The 22995-nt window shown below is 49.5% G+C and overlaps 1 protein-coding gene across 2 annotated transcripts in view; it reads left to right on the forward strand.

Moving 5' to 3' along the window:
* Positions 1 to 22995, forward strand: part of LDLRAD3 (low density lipoprotein receptor class A domain containing 3) — a 228710-nt gene that overhangs the window by 54827 nt on the left and 150888 nt on the right. The window contains exons 1-2 of one of the 2 annotated variants that reach the window (XM_072759142.1): positions 11568 to 11768; positions 17287 to 17433. In XM_072759142.1, the coding sequence (XP_072615243.1) occupies positions 17346 to 17433 (88 nt within the window). In that variant the 5' untranslated portion in view covers positions 11568 to 11768; positions 17287 to 17345. Of the gene's footprint in view, positions 1 to 11567; positions 11769 to 17286; positions 17434 to 22995 lie in introns of those variants that run through there. The other variant, XM_072759141.1, reaches the window with a different exon arrangement.

The raw sequence follows: 22995 nt of genomic DNA on the forward strand, positions 1-22995 counted from the left end.
AGGAAGCAGGAGTCCAGAGCAAACTGTAATTGTGGGCTCACGGTGAGCACAAGCATGCCTTGGAGAGACACGCTGCAGAGAACAAATTCATTTCTTTCCCTTGATCAGAGTCAGAGCTGGGACTTCCACGCGGGCCACGGACACGGGCGGAGGGGCCGGGCCGGAGGGCAGGGTGGCATGTGGCCATGGAAAGGTGGCTCACAAGCTCTCTTGTGGAGTGTGTCCGTGTTCTGAAACGGATTAGAAGGGGAAAAAGCCTTTGGGTGATTTCCCAGAATAACTCATTAAGAAACAGCCATGCACAGGTTTATCCGAGTGATTCCCTATTCAGTTATTTATTCATTTATTTTTTTAGTTTGGGCCCACGTTTGGGGCTTTTGGTTTCATAATAATGTAAAAGGGCTCTCGTCCAACTTCTGTTAAGTTTCGGGGAATGCTTTGTCTTTTTTGTATGTTGTAAACTGGTGACTGGGAGGACTTTTTTCCTTTCGGCTCTTGCTTCTTAAAGGTTAAAGAAGCCAACAACTGTGCGTGTGAGTGATTTGCTAATGAGCCGTGCTCTACAATCCCTACCCCGGATCATCTTGGTCACTCTTCTAAGTTCTTCAGGCATGTGTGCTGTGGAGATATTTTAAGGAATTCATTTCAGAGAAAAGGTGCCAATAAAAACATACTCATTTTTAATAGAGCTTTCAGGGCCTTCCCTCAGCTTGTATGTTCTAGGACCTTGCAGATATAAATGCAAATACAGGTGCCTGTGTATTATCATGTAATCTCTAGAGCTCAACAAAAATGGCTTATGTTACATATATTGTTTTGCAACTTGCTTCTCCCTTCTGATTCTGTTGTGGATGTTCTTCCTAAAGGCTGTGGTGTTCTAGCACGGATATGCCAAATCATGTTTACCCATCTCCCTCTTGGTCGATATTTAGGTTCTTTTACATTTTGAGCTTTTACAAGTAGGTATATACCAAGAGGGGGAAAAAGAAACCGTGTGTTTCTGTGTGCATTTATATATTCTTAAGCATGGATTCCTAGAAATGGAATCCAGAGGTAAGTCCCATAAATAGTGCCGGGTACTGCCAAGTGGCCTCAAGAGGGTGGACCAGTTTATACTCTCACCAGTAGGACGAGAGTGCCAGTTTCCTCACATCCATGCCAGCTCTTGGTATTATCCTTTTTTTTTTTTTTACTTTTGGCCTATCAGATTGGTTTTAAAAATGGCATATCCACTTGCATTTGTTTAACTGCCAGTGAGGCTGTGCACTCTCCTTTTGTTTATGCGTCATCTTTACGTTCTGCGACATACTTGGTCATTTTCTTTCCTTATTTCTCTTTGCAGTTTTCTTCCTGATTTTTAAGGAGTTCGTTGCAATTAGGGACACGGAGGATTGCTTTAAAAGATCGAGGAAGAAAATAATCTTGATTGGCATTCCTGGCTAACAGGCCCACAAAAGATCAGTAGTTGGTCTTCTTTTTGGCACTGGTTAAAGGCTTTGGTTTTCTGTTTTGTTTTTATTTAATTAGGTGAAATTTTTCCTCCTGGCTGGAAAGTCCCTGCTGTCTGTAAATGCATTATCATTTGTGCGGCATGGGGTGAATCGTGATGTGCAGAGAAAAGTGAGTGGTGCCAGGCTGGGGTTGGCGCCTGTCGGAGCTGATTATCGCCAACATTCTGTGAGGAGCTGGATCCCTTGCCTCATTTCTCTTGAAAAACTATGGTCTCTCATGTCTTTAGCATCGAGGCACATGATTGACAAAAGAAGGGACAAGGAGAGTCTCTCAAGCTGTGTTGGCAGTTCTGGTTCATTATGTGTCTTTATTCTGCTGGCATTTTCTAGATCAGGGCTGCTTCTTAAACTCTTGGCTTCTTAAACTCTTCGCAGGTTCATGTTGGAGCCAGTATTCTTTGTTTCATGTCCAGAGCCTGGGGACGGTCACCACCTTCATATTGGTAAACAGACTGGACTTTTTGTGCAAAGGATGTCCAGGCTGCCAGGAATGGGAGTTGCTAGGGACCCGGGTTTTAGGGCTCCCATGGCCATTGATGACAGAGGCAGACCCTCGACCAAACCCCTGTAGGCCCCTTCATTCCACCAGGCCACCCTCACTGCCTCTGCTAGCAGATGGCTTGCTTTGGTGCCTTTTCTGGAGCAGAGTCCCAGCCCAAAATGCCACGGTCTTTGGTGCAGCTGTCACTACTCCCTGGATACAGAAACAAACAAAGGCCAAGTATAGGGTGCTGATGGTTTGGGATTTACCCTGGGGAGAGGGGAAATCAGCCTTGGTGTGGGTGGAGGCCTAAGGCTTGACTGAGGCCACCTCCAACCCACTATGGAACACTAACAGAGGGCTGACTCTTACGGGTATTTTCAGCTACTTGATGCACCTGAATCTGGTTCTGCTTCCCACCCTTAACACGTGTCCATTCATCATTTCTTGTGAGCTGGCTCTGAGAGGATGGGTCATCTCAGAATGTTGGATTTGTGTCATGGGAAGCCCCCCCCATGATCTTGCTGACAGCCCATATCACGTAGAAGTTCCTTGTGCCGAAGAGTTCTGGAGGCAGGCTCTTACCTGCTCAGGTTCTGGCTGAAAAGTGTCGGGCCACCTTTGAATATTTTATATTCATTCATGAAGAATGATTGGCTCAAGCTGAAGCTAATCCAGGTGTGAAGATTGCTTTGTAGAATCTCCCAGGGTCCATGGACCTCTCAGGAGAGAGAATAATAATATAAATAAAAAATATTTTTGGTTCTTCCCCTCCACTCTCATTTTTTCAAATAAATGACTTTAGATCAAATTATTATCTGAGCATGAAGAAATAAATTTTTGTCCCATAAATCTTCGGCTGCATACAAATGTGGAATGTCCACAGGGTTGAGGAATAATCCTGACTTGCAGGAATCATCCACAAGATGCTTGGTGAAATGACTTCCATAATATTTTGTTTTATTTAATTGATTAATTTATTTTTTAAAGATTCTATTTATTTATTCAAGAAAGACACACACAGAAAGAAAGGCAGAGACACAGGCAGAGGGAGAAGCAGGCTCCATGCAGGGAGCCCGACATGGGACTTGATTCTGGGTCTCCAGGATCACGCCCTGGACCAGAGGCAACACCAAACCACTGAGCCACCCAAGCTGCCCACTTCTATAATATTTTAGCACAAAGAAGCAACCATCCACATTTCCATCCACCCACACTGTTTATTCCTCTTTCCCTTCTTCCCTTCCTCCCTCCAGCTAGCCATCCCAACAAACATTCTGTCTTTGGCTCTGGGCTGCATTGGGACATATTCCCATCTCTGGTGTAGAAGTTGCTCATGGTGGTGAAGTCAGGCCCACAAAACCATGGGGTGCTGTGATAAGTGAAGAGAGAGAGATTTGCATAGTTTATGTTGGGAGGTCTGTTGGGAGTTTGGAAAGTAACCAGGAGAGATAGACTGGCCAAGACACACAGGCCTCCTGTGTTGACCCCAGGACCTTGGGCCTTAACCCTTAATGGGATGGGAGCCAAGAGAAGATTGGAGGCAGTGAGTGACATGGTCAGGTTTGCTCTACTCTTGGTGAAAGATACCTTTTAGGAGTCAAGACTGGAGCCAGGAAAGCCAGGGAGGGAACCATTAATGCCAAACAGGCAAGAGAGTAGGATTTGAACTGGGGGGGTTGTGAGTGGCAGAGATGATGAGGACGGATGGGCATGGGAAATATTTAACACCGGTTGATGGATGTGGCTGGGGGTAAGGGTGAAGGGTGGTTGGTGGTTCTCCCAACTAAAATGCCAGCGATGCAAGAAGAGTGGGTTTAGAAGAAACATCAAGAGTTGTTTTGGACATGTTGAGGTGGTGCCAGGGATGGACGCATCTTGAGCAGTAGGGGATGGACGTGTGCAGCTGTGGGCAGATGACGGAGTTGCAGGGGAGTGTGCTGGGCTGGAGGCTGAACCTAATGGCACATGAGCAGCTTTATCCAGGGACCACGTGTCTAGCTCACAGGCGGATGGGAGGCAGAGCCCCCGAAGACCCTCAAGAGATGCGTGGAAGGAGAGGAGTCTCGCGGGTGACTGAGGGGGAATGGTTAGAGGGCCAGGTGTGTGGGGGAGGCCAAGAGAATGAGTCTCAGGGGGAGGGAGCCATCCCACTGGTCCACTGCGGCAGGGTGGTGAATAAGATATAGATTGAATCCAGAGTAGCCCGTGGCTCGAGCAATTAGGAGGCCATTGATGACTTTGTGAGGAACGATTTCAAGGAAGTCAAGGAGGCGGGACCCAGCTGGATGCCAGGGGATTGAAGATGGTGCAGACTGTAGGCGATGAACCTGTTGAAAGGCTAATTGTGGTCTTGGGTTCTTCAGGCCTTGGACTTCTTCCCAACGTCTTGGTGCTGAGCTGCCCCTGTTTGCAGAGCGCCGTCATAGCCTCAGCCAGAGTCCTCCCTGTGGGGCACAATCAAGTTATTGATTATCATTTTTTATTTTAATTTTATTTTTTAAAAGATTTTATTTATTCATGAGAGACACAGAGAGAGAGAATGAGAGAGAAGCAGAGACACAGGCAGAGGGAGAAGCAAGCTCCATGCAGGGAGCCGACATGGGACTCAATCCCGGGTCTCCAGGATCACGTCCTGGGCAGAAGTCGGGTGCCAAACTGCTGAGCCATCCAGGGATCCCCCTGATTATCATTTTTTTAATGAGCAGCTTTCTTCCAGTCTCTCTTGGCTGATAGGATTCTATTGTGTATGGTTTGAGGTGGGTCCCTTTACACTTGAGATCACCCTTCCTCTAATTATTAATCCTGTAACTACTCTAGAATGGTATGTCCTGTGTCAAATGGCATATTATGTGCCTGCGTTCTGTTTAGCCTTTATATAATAATAATTCTTTAATAGTGAATAATCATACCTTTAACAAGTGAACTCTGGCTCATCTTATGGCCTTCGTCTGCATGCTGTCTTATTATAAAATATGTGAGAATCCCAGAAGCTTCCACTGACTTCTTCATTATTTTAAGTTTTCTGATGTGAGGGGAACAGCCCAGGACTGTGATGTGTTCGGCTGCGTGCCTGTGCGACCCTGCTGCCAGCTGGACAGGACAGCCCCTGGGTTGCCCAAGGAGCTTGTCAGGGTTGCATTTGGTCTGCCTCCGTTTTATAGATGAGGAGACTGAGGCCCAAGAGGCTTAAGCCGTCTCCCTGGGCCGGGAAGGAAGGGAATTAGAAATCAGAGTTTATGAGCTCCCGGGCAGACCTGAGCGAGACAAGCTCTACAATCCCTCCTTAATCTTCAGTTCGATTTCTTTTCTGGACCGTCATCATAAGCTGCCCTCCGCAACCTGGGAAACCCAAACAGGTTAGGCCGCTCGGTGTCAGCCCTTTGATTTACCAAATCCGACAAGTCTCTCGCGAAGGTCAAGTGCTCAGCTCTGAAAGCCGCGCCGTTGGGACGTGCGTGCAGAAGCAGGGGCACCGGCAGTAAATCCTGCTTTAACCCTGGCACTGGCGAGATGTGCAAACATCATTTGCTCAAGAAGTCGGCTAATTCCTCATGATGGAGGGAGGGGGCCCGAGTGAGCAGATTGTCGAAGCCGGCTGGACCGGTTTAATGGATTAAGCTGCTTAAGAAAATTTGAGAAGACGCACCAGTTAATACGCACTCCGCCCTTGCTCGGTGGAGGCAGCCTGGCCTTTTGGGTTTCGTTGGCAGAGTTCCTCCCTCGAGCGGAAGTGATCAGCCCGACAGCCGTTCATCTGCTGAGCTGTGATGGGCGATCGTGGATAATCGGAGGGAACCAGAGAGGCTCTTGGGAACGGGAGGCAGGCCTGACTACGGGCACCCTGGAGGTGACTTCCTCCAGCGGCACAGGCGGGTGGGACCGGCGGTGCCTGAGCAGAGGCAAGAACAGGGTCCCCCGGAGGCTGAGCACCCGGATCCCCTGGCCGGCTCCAGTGCTGCCTTGGGATGGTCTGGCTGATCTCTGGGTCCCAAGTCTCTCTGTATTTAAAAAGGAGGAACTACCTGCAGTACCTGCCTCGCAGGGCCGTCTCGGCTCCGTAGTGGAGGAGCTCTATGTAAATCCCAGGTGTTATTTTTAAATGCCGAGGAATGTATCTAGGACAGGCAGATGGTGAGTGTTTGCCTGCCGTGGGGCCTGGGTACGTGGCCGCCGAAGCAGGAATAGCAAGTGGAGAGTTAGAAAGGATCTCTGATGTCCTCTGTTCCTTTTTTTACACTTGGGGAAACTGAGGCCGTATGGGATCCCCGGGTGGCTCAGCGGTTTAGCACCACCTTCAGCCCAGGATGTGATCCTGGGGTCCTGGGATCGAGTCCCCCATTGGGCTCCCTGCATGGAGCCTGCTTCTCCCTCTGCCTGTGTTTCTGCCTCTCTTTCTCTGTGTCTCTCATGGATAAAAAAAAAAAAAAAAAAAAAACTTAAAAAAAAAAGAAAAGAAATCGAGGCCATGGAGCAGCTCCTCCAGGTCCTGCTGGTGAATCCCACGTACCTGTATCAAAACCCTGCTTTTCTGAGGGATCGAGTCATGTGTGTGGTTTGGCAGCTGTTAAGGATCCCTAGGGATGACCCAAGAAGGGCTACTCATTCCCTAGGAATTATCAGACTGAGCCTGTTGTGTGTTAGACGATACACAGTCACAGCCACGTTGCGAGTTCCTTAACTGTGTCCTTAGAACCCAGGGTCTGTCCCCAAAGTCTGCGTGTTCTGTGCCTAAGTGACACGCGCTCTTAGGTAGCCAGCTGCACTTGGTCAGGCTTTGCCCTTTCTGGGGAGGCAGGTGGGGAAGAGGGACCTGTCGTCCGGGTGCTGCTGCTGGTACCAGCTCGGTGGGGAGAGTGAGGGAGAATGCATGGAGGGAGGGGACGAGTGATACGTATTAGTCCTGTTTATTGAACCCCAAGCATCCGCCAATTACTCTGTTGTATTTAATTTATCCCTTTATCTATTTTGTTAAAAGATTTTATTTATTTGTTCATGAGAGACACAGAGAGAGAGGCAGCAACACAGGCAGAGGGAGGAGAAGCAGGCTCCCCACAGGGAGCCCCATGTGGGACTCGATCTCAGGACCCAGGGACCACACCCGGAGCTGAAGGCAGCCGCTCAACTGCTGAGCCACCCAGCGTCCCTCCCTTTATCTATTATATGTGTAGGTATTTTATCTGTCTCTCCTTCAGCAGCCCTGCCCAGGAGGCAGGGTTACCCCCATTTTGCAAGTGGAGAATTTGAGCTCAGAGAGGGTAGCTCCCTGGTCTGAAGTCACACAGCTCTAGAGAATCCGGCATCTGGCCGCCGTGCCTGGGCGTGCCAGGTCAGAGCCGCCCCCTCCTTGCTTGGCCTCCTGCAGCCCCTCGTGGAGGGCTGAGGGGGCAGTTGGCGTGGGCTATTCTGAGAAAGACAGCTTTACTGTGGCTTTTCCCACCCTGATGTCTCAGGGAGTTAGTATTTAAAAAATATCTGACCTTCTGGCTGGGCCTTGCTATTTTTATTTTTGGAATGTCATGGCTTAATGAGTTGGGTGGGTAAATCTATCTTATGAGACGTGTTTATTTTTTTCCTCCACAATTTGCTGCTCCTCTGCAACTGTTGCTGCCTTTCAGAAAATGAAAAGAGCTCATAATAGACCAAATTTCCCAGATGGATGTCCTTGCATTTGCTCTTTTTTTCCCCACTGTGAACACTTGCCCCCTTTTATCTCTCATCCTTTTATAGTTGATGGGGTTTTTGAAGCTAGGATATCAGTGGTAAATGGTTCCATATGTCTTTCAAAGATTTTCCTCAAATATTAGCATATTTTTTGTTCTTTGTATTTAATTTTATTAATGAAACATTTTTTTGAAGGATGGAGAAAAGTACCAAGAATAACACAAAACCTGGGCCTTTCACCCGGCTCCACTGAATTCTAATACCCTGTCATGCTTGCTTCAGATTGTTTTAAAGAAAGAAAGCTTACATTTGAAGTTCATTGTGTCCCCTCTGATCCCATTTGCCAGAGGGTAACCACTCTCCTGAATTTGCTATTTTTTCCTATACATTTAAAATATATATATATGTATTTTTTTTTAAGAGAGAGAAAGCACGCCCTCGCATGAAGTGGGGGAAGGGCAGGGGAGAGGAGAGAGAATCTCAAGCAGGGTCTCTGGTGAGCACAGGAGCCCGACATGGGGCTCGATCCCATGACCCTGAGATCATGATGGGAGCCAAAATTGAGAGTCAGGTGCTCCACCAACTTTCCCATCTGTATCTACCCATTAAAGTCTTACAGGTTTCAAGCTTGATTTCATTGATCTTCTCCAACTGGCTTTCCCCCCACAGAGCAGTAGGTTTCTGAGGTTTACCCATGTGAGTTCCTGCCACCCCAGTTCGTTACATGGAAGCCCGGGGTTACTAGTATTCCCTGGTGTGACTGTTTCCCCAGTTTTCTCCCATTCTCCTTTTGTTTTTTAAAGATTTTATTTATTTATTTATGTGAGACACACACACACACACACACACACACACACACACACACACACACAGAGGGAGAGACATAGGCAGAGGGAGAAGCAGGCTCCATGCAGGGAGCCCGATGTGGGACTCGATCCTGGGACTCCAGGATCGTGCTCTGGGCCAAAGGCAGGCACCAAACTGCTGAGCCACCCAGGGATCCCCCCCACCCCCGTTTTCCTTTTGATGAATGTTCAGTTTGTCATGCAATTTTATATCGTGGTGGTACCCACAGAGAAGGTTCTCTGGCTGCTGTCTCTTGTGTGTTTCCCCCCGGCCTGGGGTGTGCGCGCAGAGAGGGCTGGCGGGTCCAAGGGTCGGAGCATCTTCTGCATCACCAGAGGTTGCCAGCTTGCTCTCCTGAGTGACTCTTCCATGTGCAGCGCAGGTTCCTGCACTCGCCGCTCAAAGGTGTCAGACTTGAGGTTTTTTTGCAAGTCTGATGGGCGTGAAAGAGGACTTTATGGTTCCGTTCGTTATTTCTTGATTACAAGTGAGCTTGAGTATATCTCGAGTGGCTATTTGAGTTTTCTCATCAGTGGAAGTACCTGTTGGTACGCTCTGTCCGGTTTTCTAGTGGGTGGCTTGTGTTTTCCCTTAGAGTCTTATAGGAAAATCCTAGGTAGATAGTGATCTTTGTGGGTCATAAATGTGGCTGCCTTCCAGCCAGTGGTTTTACCTTTTAAATGTGTTTGTGGGATTCTTGTTGACCAGGAGTTGGATGCTTTAGCCTGGTTGTATTTATCAGCCTTTATGATCTGTGTGTTGTGAGTCTTACTTCAGAAATCCTATCTTATCCCGAGCTCATAAAGATACTGTTTTCGACCTAAGCGAAGCTCATTTTGCTTTTCCGGCCTGATTCCTTGGTTTGGTTTGACATTTTTCGCACTTCCCTTGCCTGGGCATCTCTCTGCAGAGCTAAACGTGGGGCCAGAGCAGGATCCTTCTTCTGGACTCTGTGACTCTTTCTGAGAGCTGCTTAAGTGAAGGGTTGATCGGCCCTCTCGTAAGCCCGGCTTATCTGCAAGCCTGATAAAATTGGCCAGAAAGCTGTCCCCCGTCTCGTCCTTCACTGTAGCTTCCCTGGCTGACTTGCACTTCCTGCTGCTGCTGCTGATTGAAGCTAAAAAGGCAGAAGACTTTCTCAGCCGGGACCTGACTCCCTGGGCCTGACATGCAGCCGGCCCTTGGCCAGGACGCCCGTGTGCGTCAGGGTTCATCTGGTGGTCCTTCACTTGTGCACCTTTCCTCCTACAGGCCCACGAGTGGTCTGCAGAGACCCAGTCTCATTTCCCCATTGTAGTTTGGAAATACAGATGGGTTCAAGTAGGGTTTAAAGTCAGAACTTGAGAGTGTCAGATTTGGAAGGGTCTGGATGCGTCATGCCTGCTTTGCCACACACCTGGGAGTGCAGAGAGGCGGGGGGAGCAGGCTAGCCATGGTCGGAGCCTTCCTGGTTGTGGGGAGCAGCACGGGGGCTCATTTCAGAGTGTGGTGAGGACATGGGACACAGAGGAAGTGTCTTTGGATGGGGCCCTTAGGGTTCTTTTCTTATTTTAAATAGACTTATGTCTTCTGGCCCAGGAGTCTGCTAACTGTGGCCCACAGGTCAGAGCCAGCCTATTGCAGTCCCAGAGCTAAGAATGGTTTTAACATTTTTGAACTATGAAAAAAAAAATCAAACATAGTGGATTTTGGAGGGAACACTCATCAGGAACGAGGTGACCTGCCCCCCACCACCCCAAATTCGGCTCTTCTCATTAGTAGCTCTTGTACTATGGAAAATTGCTCTCAGTTATTACCACTTTTTGAATTTCACTAATACAAATTTTGTGGAATAGTTTTCCCTCTCCTTTTCTGTAAGTACCTGTATGTCTTTAATTAGGCCTCCTGTCCCGCACAGCCTGGCCTGCAGAGTTTACAGCCCCCTGTGCTAGCTGTGTGGCTTTGGGCAGGTTGCTTCTTCGGTCTCTCTGGGTCCTTATCTGCCGATTTCGTAGGGCTGTTGTAAAGCAATAGGAAGAACTTACGTCATACTGCTCCACGCATTGAGAGCTGCAGTAGATGTTAGATCTTCCCTAGGGAAAAGTCAGTAATAATCGGTTTCTTACGGGCCAGGCCACTTAGGGGAGCAGAGGAGGGCTAGGGGGCAGGGGGTGCAGGGGGTCCATGCCCACCTCTGAGGGTCAGCATCATGAGGAACACCACCCCCTAGCATTGCCATCCAGCCCCAGCGAGCTGTAGACAGTGGACCTTGCAGGGGCTGCGTCCTGAAGGCTCTGCAAATCCCCACGCCGTTCACGCCGTTCCTACATAATTTTCCTCATGAAATGCAATGAAGCATAACTAAAAAATGTAAGTAACAGCTTCAGGCCCTTAATGAGGCTATAAATACGGGACAAAAATAATTTATAAAGCTATTTCCTGGTGAGGAGCTGTCTTTTTCCCAGACCTCTTCACTCTCTCTTTGCTTGCCCCATCGATACTGGCCATTAGCTCTCTTTGCTAACTCATTTTAGGAAGGAAACAAAGCATTTATCACCTCTTGGTGGTTGCTGTTTTTTGCATTTCACGCGAAAAGCAAACAAGAAACCTGTGTCAAGTGCAGATGCCGGGCAGACAGCTAGGCTCACTCACTGCTCTCTCCCTCCATCCGTCACTTGTCCCTGCGGCGAAGTTTCACCCGGCCTTCCTTCAGTGTCCGTGCAAATAGGATGCATTGTACGTGTAAATGTGGAATCCGTGTCAGTGTGAGATCTGCAAGGTGCTGCAGTCCTGGGCTCAACCCGGAAGGTATTTTATACCTTCTCACCAGTTGCCCGGGGCTTGTATCTTCCTTGAGTAGATGGGTAAACAGAGTTTGGGGCTTCTGGAATGTTCTCAGGGGCAGAGCCGTGTGCAGTGCTAGACAGAGCCTAAGACCCGGCTGTGCACAGGCACTTGGAACCAGAGGCTCAGACACCTCCCTGTGGCTGCTCCCTGTTGCTGGGAGCCAGAACCTTCCCCGCGGCAAAGCTCTGGGCTGTGCTTGGGACAGATGTCTCTGGGTCCCTCTGACGCTGATGCCACCACGTGGAGCAGTGTGGAGTCCAGGGGACCTTTGGGGATTTTCCAGGCGTGTTTACCAACAAATCATCGCAGGCCAGTCGCTTGGTGCTTTGCGTGTCACCAGCGCATGGAATGGACGTGTGTCGACGAAGGGAGCCACACCAGATGGTGGCTTCCAGTGGCCTTGTAGCATTATGTCTGTTGGCACCAGGCAGTGGGAAGAGGTGTGTTCATTGTCCGGGGGTGGGGGTGGGGGTGCTTTAGGGAAGCTCTGTTTGCAAGCTGAAAAACAGAAAGCAAAGTTGCCTGTACGTGTGTGTCGTGTGTCTTGCCACGCTGTTTCTTGAGCCTAAAGCCCGGATTGCCAGGAGCTGGAAGGATCAAGACAAAGGCAACCGGACAGAAACGGGAAAGCAGAGCCTGTCGATGGTTTGCAGATGATCAGTTGGGGACCGCATCGTGACGAGGAGGGCCCCGGGGAGAAGACCTCTCCCATTGCTCTGCTGGAAAAGTATCACTACCGGCGCACGTTCCAGAAGGAGAGTTTGGGTGATGCAGCAGCTGACTTTTTGCGGTTCCTCCAGTCTCGGCCCCCTCATCAGATACAGATTTGTGGGTGCCAGAAGTTTTGGAAGAAGCTGCTGCAGCAGGCTGTTTGCCTTTGCCCATTGGGGGAGAATTTGGAATTTTTTTTTTTTGTTCATTCTTGGTGCAGATGGTGTAGTTATTTTAAGTAAGTGATGTGCTGCAGTGAAAATGGGCAACTCTTTCATTTTTCAGCTTAATGAAAAAAAGAAAAGGGAGAAGGAGAAACCCCAGCTAGCCAACTTCGTGCTAATGCTTGTCTTTTTTGGATTCTAAATGTGTCCCACGACACTGAGATGGGATAAATATTTCAGCCACTAGAAAGTCCTAATGTCGGGCTGAAAAGATTTCTTACCTCTTTTAAAGCAGACGGGGTAGTAATTTACGTGCACCTGTCCTAATTTACGTGCACCTGTCCAGACACCCCCATGTCCCTTATTTTTAACTATGTCTGTACAGGTCCCCACTCCCTTTCTTGGGGATGAGGCAGGGAGTGGATGGAACTTTGCAAGGAAGAGTATGAGGGATGGGAATAAATCATAGCTGAATGCTTGGTTTTCCTCTAAGAGCACCCACGAACATCTCCTGGGGACCCACCGGGCTCCTGGTGCCAGGGATGCGCTGAGTGAAATGGTGCCCCTCTGCCTTTGGGAGCGTGCAGCCCGGCGGGGAGGGAGTACAGATGCAGTGGTGAGCACAGATGGAATAGAGGACAACACAGGACACTGTCAGAGTGAAAAGCCAGGGGGACCCACTTTAGATGGGGTGTCCATGCGGAGGCCCCAGCTGTAAGTGATATAAAGCCGAGGGCTGAAGGACGAGCGAGAAGATGAGCCAGATGCATGAGTTTGCTTCCACCGCCCGGATAAAGCACTGCAGCCTGGATGGCTCAAACCACAGAGATTTGTTTCCTCGCAGGTCTGGAGGCTGTAAGTCTGAGCTCAAGGTTGGGGTAGGGCTGGTTTCTCCTGAGGCTTCTCTCCTTGGCTTGCAGATAGATGGCCGTCTTCTCCGTGTCCTCCTGTGGTCTCTCTGGGCATGTATCTATCCTTTTTTTTTTTTTTATGATTTTATTTATTTAAGAGGGACACAGAGAGAGAGAGAGGCAGAGACACAGGCAGAGAGAGAAGCAGGCTCCCTGCAGGGAGCCCGATGTGGTATTCGATCCTGGGACCTGGGATCATGCCCTGGGCTGAAGGCAGGCGCTAAACTGCTGAGTCACCCAGGGGCCCCTGTGTCTATCCTTTTCTTATAAGCAGGCCAGTCATATGGGATCAGGGCCTGTCCCAAGGACCTCATTTTATATCAATCACCTCTTTAAAGACCCTGTCTCTGAATACAATCCCATTCTGAGGTACTAGGGGACTAACTGGCACTTGAACCTATTGAATGGGGGGGGGGGCACAGTGCATCCTCTACTGCCAGATGAAAGGTGGACAGAAGAATCGGAGTCAGCAGGTAGCAATGCCTGGAGTCCTCGGTGCAGAGGACGCTGATGTTGAGGAAATGAGGTGGCAGTGTAGGCGGGGCGGGTCATGACTGGCCTTGTAAACCATGGCACAGGTTTTAGGCTTGTTAGGGAAGGTACCGAGACACCATCGGTGGCATTTCAAGATCTGTGTGCTCGCAGGAGAAAGAACTTGGGGGCATGAGAAGAGAAAGTAGGAGGGTTGGTTTTCTCAGACTTTCTCAAGGATTTCTCGGCCTCGGCCCTATAGACATTTCGGGCCAGCTGATTCTTTGTAGTGAGGGGCAGCTGTGTGCATTGCAGATGGGCAGCAGTCCTGGCCTCGGTTCACTAGACACCACAACCAAAAACGTCTCTGGACACCTCCACGTGTCCCCCAGGGGGTGGTGGGGGCAAATTGTCCCCTGTTGAGAACCACTGGTCTAAAGGGGACAGAAAGTCGTGGTGGGTCGCACAGGGCAGTGCCAGTTTAATAAAGCACTTGAGATGGGTTTGAGGAAGATTTTTGAGTTCAGAGCCAACAGGATTTAGCTTCTCGGCCTTGGTTCCTCCTCGTGCTTTGGAGTTTGGTGATACGGTCGCCGCCCTGAAAGCCCTGGTGTGGGGCCCCGGGCACATGTTGCTCAGAAGCTCGCAAAGGGCGTAGCTGTGCGTGGGCCTTCCCTGGCCCGGGGACCCCCGTCCTGCCGCTGAAGCCCTGCAAGCCCACGGCTGCTGGGACCGCCCGCGTGTCACTGCCCGACCCGGGTGTCCGCTCCACAGCCTTCCGTTTGTCAAGGCCACGTCCCGCGCCGGCCTGGTGGTGACGCTCAGAACAAGCACCTTGGCACCTAATCTGGCCAGTTTTCTGCCCCCGGAAATCTGGGTGTCAGCAGGACTCCGCAGGTGCAGCGATCCTCCGGGGGACCTGCCTCCCCCGAGCCAGCTCTCTGGGCCAGCGCAGGGGGTTTCCAAAGCACACGGACCGGCAGCTGCATTCCGGAGCCCCGGCGAGCTCCCGGCAGCTTACAGCTGAAGCCGGCGGTCATTAGGAAGCGGGGGACGGTTCGCGTTCTGGGGTGTGCATTCCGTGTCTGGCTGGCACCCCGCACCCTGCACCCCGCCGGCCTCCTGGGCTCCCCTCCTGTGATTCCCCTTCTCCCGAGAATGCTCTCACCCGAAGGTGGTGAACTGGTCTCACGCTTTTCCCAGGGCTAGTGGTGGTTCTTTGGGGTCTTTTTTTTTTTTTTTTAATGTTTTCCATTTTATTTATTTATTTATTTATTTATTTATTTATTTATTTATTTAAACACACACAGACACACACAGAGGCAGAGACACAGGCAGAGGGAGAAGCAGGCTCCACGCAGGGAGCCCAACATGGGACTCGATCCCAGGTCTCTGGGGTCACGGCCTGGACTGAAGGCGGCGCTAGACCACTGAGCCACCAGGACTGCCCTGTTTTTTGGGGTCTTGAGAGGGAATCTGATCCTGAGTGTGGGCCCAGTGGATGGAGCACCGCAGGGGAGTAGAGGGAAATAGTGGCACGGTCTGCCTGCAGCCCCTGGCAATCAGAGCTGTGGGGTTTGTGTTCCATACCCGCCAGTGTCCTGCGCTGAGCTGTCCTGGGCTCTTTCTTTGGGCCCGAGGGGCCCTCTGTTTTATCTCTGTCACCCTCCACTGCAAATGCCACCTTTTTCCTGGAACCCTTTCTTAATGCCTGGAATTTTTACTTTATCCTAAGAATGTTAGGGAGCCATTCAATAGCTTTTTTTTTTTTTTTTTTAGATTTTTAGATTTTATTTATTTATTCATGAGAGGCACAGAGAGAGGCAGAGACACAGGCAGAGGGAGAAGCAGGCTCCATGCAGGGAGCCCGACATGGGACCCGATCGCGGATCTCCAGGATCAGACCCTGGGCTGAATGCAGACGCCAAACCGCTCAGCCACCCAGGCATCCCCGTTCAGTAGCTTTTTAAAATGAGAACGTGTCATGATGGATTTTCTCTTTAGCAAGGGCCTGCTGGCCGTGGGGGGAGGCAGGGAGGCCAAGCTGGGAGACTGACTGGGACGGCGTGCTGGTACGGGATGGTGGTTGCTCGGGCTGGAGGCAAGCCTGGTGGCACTGAGGTTGACGTGCGGGGCTTGGGGATTGGCCCTCCATAGGGGGTGATGGAGTGAGGAGGGGTCAGGGAGGTGTTTCGGGTTCCCGTGTGGATAGTTGGGGCAGGGTGAGGCTCCCTCCTCACGTATAGCTGCTGTTCTAGAATCTTCAGTGAACTACAAAAGCTTTTTCAGTAGAGAGACATGCACGTACATTATTAATTGAGTGCAGGGGGTGGGGCAGTGGGGGTGGCTACGAGGAATGTCCACGGCTGACGTACTGCTTGCCTGTGACTGTGTCCATTCCCATCTGTTGATGCTTACTTGTTCCGGTTATAAAATATTTTTTGGTATCGCCTCGGTGGTACTCCAGCCACACAACAGAGGCAGGGCTCGTCTCTGCTTGGAGAAGTAGGGGAGCAGTTCATAGAGTAACAAGTTGCATGAGAAAGGGTACCTAGGGGTTTATTAGTGGGAGACTCACAGGTCGAAGGGCGTTCCAGGTAAACATAAGAAGCCAAGTAAAGGCTAGTGGCATGGTACGGAGGTCACGTTGGGGGGTCTGGAATGAGATGCTTCTCTTTGGTGACGATCCTGGGCCCTGCCCGCTCCTAGCTCTCGGGCAGATGTGGGCACCCCCTCTTTCTCTGCGCCTGTGCCTTCCCAGCCTGAAGAGGGGAGCCCCAGCTTTCCACTCTGCATGGTGATGACCTGCGCAGGTGTCTGGTCATGAAAGTTCAGTAAATGCTTATTGGAGATTCAGGAGGAACCTGTGGAGGTCCCGGTCTTTTTCTTTCCTTTTCCCCTAAGACAACTCTACCTCCAGGTGGTTCCTTGTCTCCTGGCCGTTGACCACACTGGCTCACACTGATGCGATTCATCAGATTTTGACTCCCTTGAAAATCTGCTCCGGGGTCCATTGGTTGATGAATTCAGCACCCCTGCCCACGTGCCCTGGCCTTCCCTGTTTGCTTTCCAGCCTGACACTTGGCCCATCTTGGCAGGGCCTTGGCGTTTGGTGACTGTGCTCAGTGGTGTAGATTTAAACCTTGGGGCTTGGCTCTAAACTTCCAGGAACTCTGGGCAAATCGTTCAGTGACCTGGGTGCTCTTCACCCTCTCCCGCTGTGGGGGCTAGAAGGCCTGAGTTCAAGTATTTGGTGGTTGTAGGGCCCCGGAGTCTGAGGCCTGAAAGGAGCCCGCAGTTCCTGCTCTTGGAGGCAGGTGGGAGCCCAGTGCTCACTCCTATCCTGGAACCTTCCTGTAGAGCCACTGTTGAAGGCCTGGAAAGAATGTTTGGGTTTTATGACCGAGCTTTCCGACAGAGAAAGAAGGAAGTCGGTGAGCACCTGTTGTGTGCTGAGCACTTGCTACAGGCTTTCCCCATATTTTTCCATCTAGTTCTCTTCGAGTCTCTGGGTTGGTGTGGGGCAGATTATCAGTCCGTTTTGCAGATGAGGAAACTGAGGGCCAGGGAAGTCAGGTCGCCTACGGGATGTCTCGCACACGTAACCCGTGTCGAACCAGAGCCCATGCAGCGGTGCGGGCGCGGCTCCTTGCCATGTCTGCCTGTCTGATTCCCACCCCCCCCTCCCCTCTCTCCCGCAGAGAGCCAGCTGCTCCCTGGGAACAACTTCACCAACGAGTGCAACATTCCAGGCAACTTCATGTGCGGCAATGGGCGGTGCATCCCCGGCGCCTGGCAGTGTGATGGGCTGCCCGACTGCTTCGACAAGAGTGATGAGAAGGAGTGCCGTGAGTGGCTGGCCCTTTGCTGGGGTGGGGGCGCGGGAGGTCCTGGGGACGAGGGCCCGCTCTGGCTCGACCCTGAGCGCTCCGCGTGCTGCAAGCTAGTGGGTTCGCAGTCTGGCCCGCAGTCCTGGCCCGTCCACTCCGCAGCTGTGGCCGGGGCAGCACGGTCGGTGTGGAGCCTGGAGTCCTGGTGGGGACGGAGCCTCAGCTGTGGGAGAACAGAGGCCCCCTCCACCCGCGCTGCTCAGCCCCACCCAGGGGCATTGTCCTTGCTTTTGCTTTGTATATGCAGACTCTGAGACTCCCAGAAGTGATGCAGCCTCCGTGGCTCCCGACCAGCGAGGAGCAGATCTGGATTTGCACTCAGGGCTGCCTGACCCCAAGGCCCGGGCTGGGAACCGTCTTTCACATCTTGTACATTGTGAAATGTTCTTAATGATGAAATAAGGTGTAGCATCCTGCCAAGTATCCCGCACGGAGCTGGTAGTGAGGAGATCGTAATTTGCTTGCACCTGCCCTTTTGTCTGCTGAGATGGCCTGGGCACCCCCTTCGCATGGGCACCACCAGGAGCTGCGTTCTTTCTTATCCTCCCCACCCCACCTCCTCCTTCAGCCTCTTTCCTATTCTCTGCCCCCAAAATATGCATGAGATTTGAGTCTGTGGCGATCTACGAGAAAAGCAGCAGCGGATGTGAGTGAGGGCATCTGGGGTGGCGGGTGACCACGCTCCCTGCCCCGTAGAGTGAGGTGCTGCAGGGTGAGCTTGGCCACAGCACCCTGGCAGGCGGGAAGCACACCTGAGGCATGGGCCCTGGGTTCCCCAGGGGGTCAACTGCCCGGGGCCCACACAGCTGGACACTGGTTCTTGGCTCGTCCGTGAGCTTCGGGCACCGGGCCACAGGGCCTCACTGACAGGAGAACTGTGTGTTCTGGCTCCGAATCTGCTCTCTTTCTGGAAGCCAGCTGAGGAAATGGCTGAGGAGATGATAATTTGAACTTTAACGTTGCTGGGATGGGGATTTGAGGCCCAGTCTGTTGACGCACGGGAAAGGGAACTGGGTTGGAGCCCACCTCTTGAGCCAGCCACCCCTCCCTCCCTCATGATGCGCTCCCTTGGGCCTGCTGCCCACCCAGAGACTGGCCCCTTGTCTGGCCCCGGGGTCTGATAGCGCTGCTTGCCTGTCCCTGCTCTTCAGGGAACGTTTGGGAGGGGAGTGGATTAGGAATTCTGTTTTTTTTTTTTTTTTTGTGGGGAATATTCATTTTGTTTATTGTTTGTGACTTTTTTTTTTTTTTAACAAACAGACCAGTATATATAATGCATTTTTATTTTTGCAGAATTTTTAAAAAAAGTATTAATGTCTATTTCAGCTTTCTCTGTGTCTAGGTCTTCAAAATTGATAGAAACATAAGGTATACAGTGAGATCGTGCATGTGAACTCTGTAATCTGTCCAGTTTTGAGTGTCATTAAACAATCCACAAATATATAGAATGTCCATTTTTGGAATATAGTGTGTATATATGAACTGTAGTAAATGCAGATTTTCTTTAGCTAAGCTGGGAGTATTCAGCCCAGGGTCAGTGTATGAAAGCATACGGGGTTTGGATGTGAGATGTAAGTTTTATTCTCAGCTTTGTCAATAGCAGCTGTGTGATGTTAGGATATTCTGTGACATTCTGTGTCTTGTATCACGTCTAATTCCATGATTTCAGAATTTATGCACAAATTGGAAAAGGTGATGGAAAGAGAATATTAAAAAAAAAAAAAAAAGATGATTTAGGCAGCTGCCTGGCACTGTTTGGTTTGGTTTGGAACAGGCTTGCGTTGGATGTTCTCTGTCTCTTTTCCTCATTTCCTACCCTGAACCCCCAAGCATATTAAAGGCTTGATTGGCATTTATTTAGTGTTTTGATCAAAACATAATTTAAAAAACCGTACACACAAACACACACATTAAAGAACCCCTCTTCTGTTGCCTTTCTTTTTTTTTCTTTTTGTCTTTAAATCATTGAGAACAGAACATTAAAAAGTTTAGGTAAGAGAGGGAAGGGAAAAGAGGTCATTTTTCTAAAACAAATTCTACTTGCATTTTGGAATTTCTTGCATAATTCTTCCCAGTCTGGGGGTTGAGGGTATGAGCACTGGGGACAGAGTGTCCCCCGTCCCAGCCCTCCCTCCCACCTGTCTGCCCTGATCACATGCTGCTGCTCAATCGCTGCTGCTCAATCAGAGGGAAATTAGTAGGATGTCCTAGGCTTGAGCCCCGGGAGGATTGAACGAGAAATACTAGGCCCTGGTCAGCCTTGTGGAGGTTAAATGCATGTGGAACACATAGCACGGTGTCTGGGTATCCTAAACATCAGCGGTTACCGGTCAGTCTGTACAAACTGTTTTATACAGGTGTCATCATGGTGATATGTCATGGAGTCACCTGCTTTTTTCGACTTGACATTAGAGGCCCTTTGCCACATGACCATTTTTATTTAATTTTTTAATTTAATTTTTTAAAAAGATTTTACTTATTTATTCATGAGAGGCACACAAAGAGAGGCAGAGACACAGGCAGAGGGAGAAGCAGGCTCCCTGCAGGGAGCCTGATGTGGGACTCGATGCCAGGACTCCAGGATCACACCCTGAGCCGAAGGCAGATGCTCCACCACTGAGCCAACCAGGGGCCCCGTCACATGACCACATTTAGCCTTCAGGATTGTTGTTTGGTGAGGTTGCCTACTGTCCCATCAAGTTGGTGCGGGGTGCCCTAACCGTTGCCCTGTGGTGGGATGTTTGAATGCTTGCGGTCAGTGAAGGAACTTCCCCATACCCAGGGAGCAGTTGACACGATGGTTTCAGCCAGAGCCAGGCTGGACTGGGCTGAGGTCTTCAGGGTGCCAACCGCACCGTCTTTTCCAGGGCACTTTGAGAGCAGCTGCCATAGAACTCAGGCCTCCTCTCTGTCCTTCCTTTGATTCTTTGGTTCTGGGATTCTTTGGAACAATGTGGTCCTTACGGGGAGGAGAGCGAAGGTGACTGATGTCCTCTGCAGAGAGGTGATTGCCTCAAGGATCCCATGAAATGACTTCGGCCTTTAGAGGATAGCAGACTTAAGAAAGGGGAATTCTTGTGCTTTCCAAAGGGTGAGAGAAGAGGCCAGAGAGCTGTGTCATGTTGGGATGTGATGAGTTAGAAGCTATTCTGTCTCCATAGCAGAGGAAGTATTTTCATTATTTTTATCATAAACATAATAAAAATCACATACTGTAAATATTAGGGGAACAGGAAGGGACCTTAGCAGCATAGCACCTAAAGTCTGAACTCTAACGGAACCACTGTTAGAATCTTAGAAGCTTTTTTTTTTTTTTAATTTTATTTATTTATTCATGAGAGACAGAGAGAGGCAGACACACAGGCAGAGGGAGAAGCAGGCTCCCTGCAGGGAGCCTGGTATGGGACTCAATTCCAGGACCCCAGGATCACGCTCTGAGCCAAAGGCGGATGCTCAGCTGCTGAGCCACCCAGGTGTCCGGCATCTTAGAAGCTTTTATTCAGAGTTTTTCTAGCTGTGATCACTGTAGGTATGCAATTTTATATTTTGATTTTTTTCCCCAGTAATATTTTGACCTTTTAACATTTTATTTATTTATTTTTTAAATATTTTATTTATTTATTCATGAGAGACACAGAGAGAGAGGCGGAGACACAGGCAGAGGGAGAAGCAGGCTCCGTGCAGGGAGCCTGATGCGGGACTTGATCCTGGAACCCCGGGATCATGACCTGAGCTGAAGGCAGACGCCCAACCTCTGAGCCTCCCAGGTGTCCCACCTTTTAACATTTTAATGTATTTTCTTTCATATTTCTCCATCAGTTTTAATGCTTAGGAAAGCAGTCCATTCACATGATATAATATAGTTTATTTACTCATAATTTGGCATTTATGTTGTTTCCAGTTTTCCAGGGTTAGAAATAGTGTTCAATGTTGTGAACATGAGGGTGGACATGACTTTTCCCCTGTTTTGAGAGATTTTCTTAGACTGGGTTCTCAGAAGTGAAGTTACTGGGTCAAAGGAGCCTGTTTTAGTTCTTAAAACTGATGCTCACTTGTTTTGCTAACGGTTCATACCCTGTGCTCCCTCACGGGCAACGTGTGAGAATTCTGGTTTTATTTTAGTCTTGGCAGCATTGGTTAATATCTTAAAAAAAATTTTTTTTGGCTAATTTAATAGAAAAGTTACATATTTTAATTTTAATTTTTTTTTATTGTCTAAGGAGTTTAAATGTTTTCCCATAGCGCTATTTACAAGTCATACTTCTGATTTTTGTGAAATTATCTATTAATGGACTAGAATAAATTCCCACTCAGGTTGAGTCATTAAATATTCCACCTTGTGAATCTGGAGAACCTCCTCCTTAGAGTTTTGAAAGAAGAGGCTCATTTTGGGATAGTTTGAGTGAGTTTCTGCTTTTGGTTGATAGAATGCCCTAAATGATCATTTTGTCCAAATAACGTTTTTTTTGGTAGAAAAAGGAATAGAGTTTTTTTGTTTGTTTGTTTTAAGGGTTTTATTTATTTATTTATTTATTTATTTATTTATTTATTCATGAGAGACACAGAGAGAGAGGCAGAGACACAAGCAGAGGGAGAAGCAGGCTCCACCCAGGGAGCCTGATGTGGGACTCGATCCCAGGACCCCAGGATTATGACCTGAGCCAAGGACAGATGCTCAACCACTGAGCCACGCAGGTGCCCCAAGAATAGAGATGTTTTAGAAAAATATGGAAGCCCCATGAATGCAGAGATAATTTGAGAGCTTCCTCTGGATTGCCCTGTCCCAGGCATATTACGTTGTATTAACTCATTTGACTGTCACAAGCCTTATGTGGAAGGGACTGTTGTTACTTCCAGATGAGGAACCTGAACCCAGAGAGATTACCAGAGCTGGCCTCTTGCCCTAGAGAATGAGTGCCCAGCACCTTCCTCCACCAGAGACCACAGGCTTTCTCTACCATCTGTGTTACTGTGCTGAATTGGATTCTCCTGTATGTTACCACTACTAACCTGCTTTAAAAAAAAAAAAACACCCTGAGAAACATCAATAATGTTCTTCTATGTAGATGATTTCTGAGGCGGCCGTTAGTGCCGTCAGTCTCTGCAAGAAGAGACTGTGTGTACTGTAATTACTGCCACACGCTGTAATAATAAAGCAGCCGTCCAACTTTCCAGAACTCACACGTGGCCTGGAATCATGAGCCTTGGGATCTCCTTCCTGCTTGGTGTTGGATTGTAGCTGCCATCTCTCTGTGTCCTGACCACATGGGGGAGAGGTCTTGGAGGTTTGAGTTCCGTGTCACAAGGTGGTCGTCGTCTTTGAAAAATGAGATGGGTCGATGTCTTTGATCAGGCGTGTACAGATTTTCCAACCTTAGGTCCTGTGTGTGTGCCCGCCTGTGCGTGCACGTGAAGGTGGGGGTGAGGAGGAGATGTGGATGCATTCAGGCATCTTGTCAAGTGATAAGATTTTAATGGATTTCCAGGTTCAGAGACTGGAAAGTGCAAAACTGGAACTTG

Source organism: Vulpes vulpes, chromosome 5, assembly GCF_048418805.1.
Source record: "Vulpes vulpes isolate BD-2025 chromosome 5, VulVul3, whole genome shotgun sequence".
NCBI classification, from domain to species: domain Eukaryota; kingdom Metazoa; phylum Chordata; class Mammalia; order Carnivora; family Canidae; genus Vulpes; species Vulpes vulpes.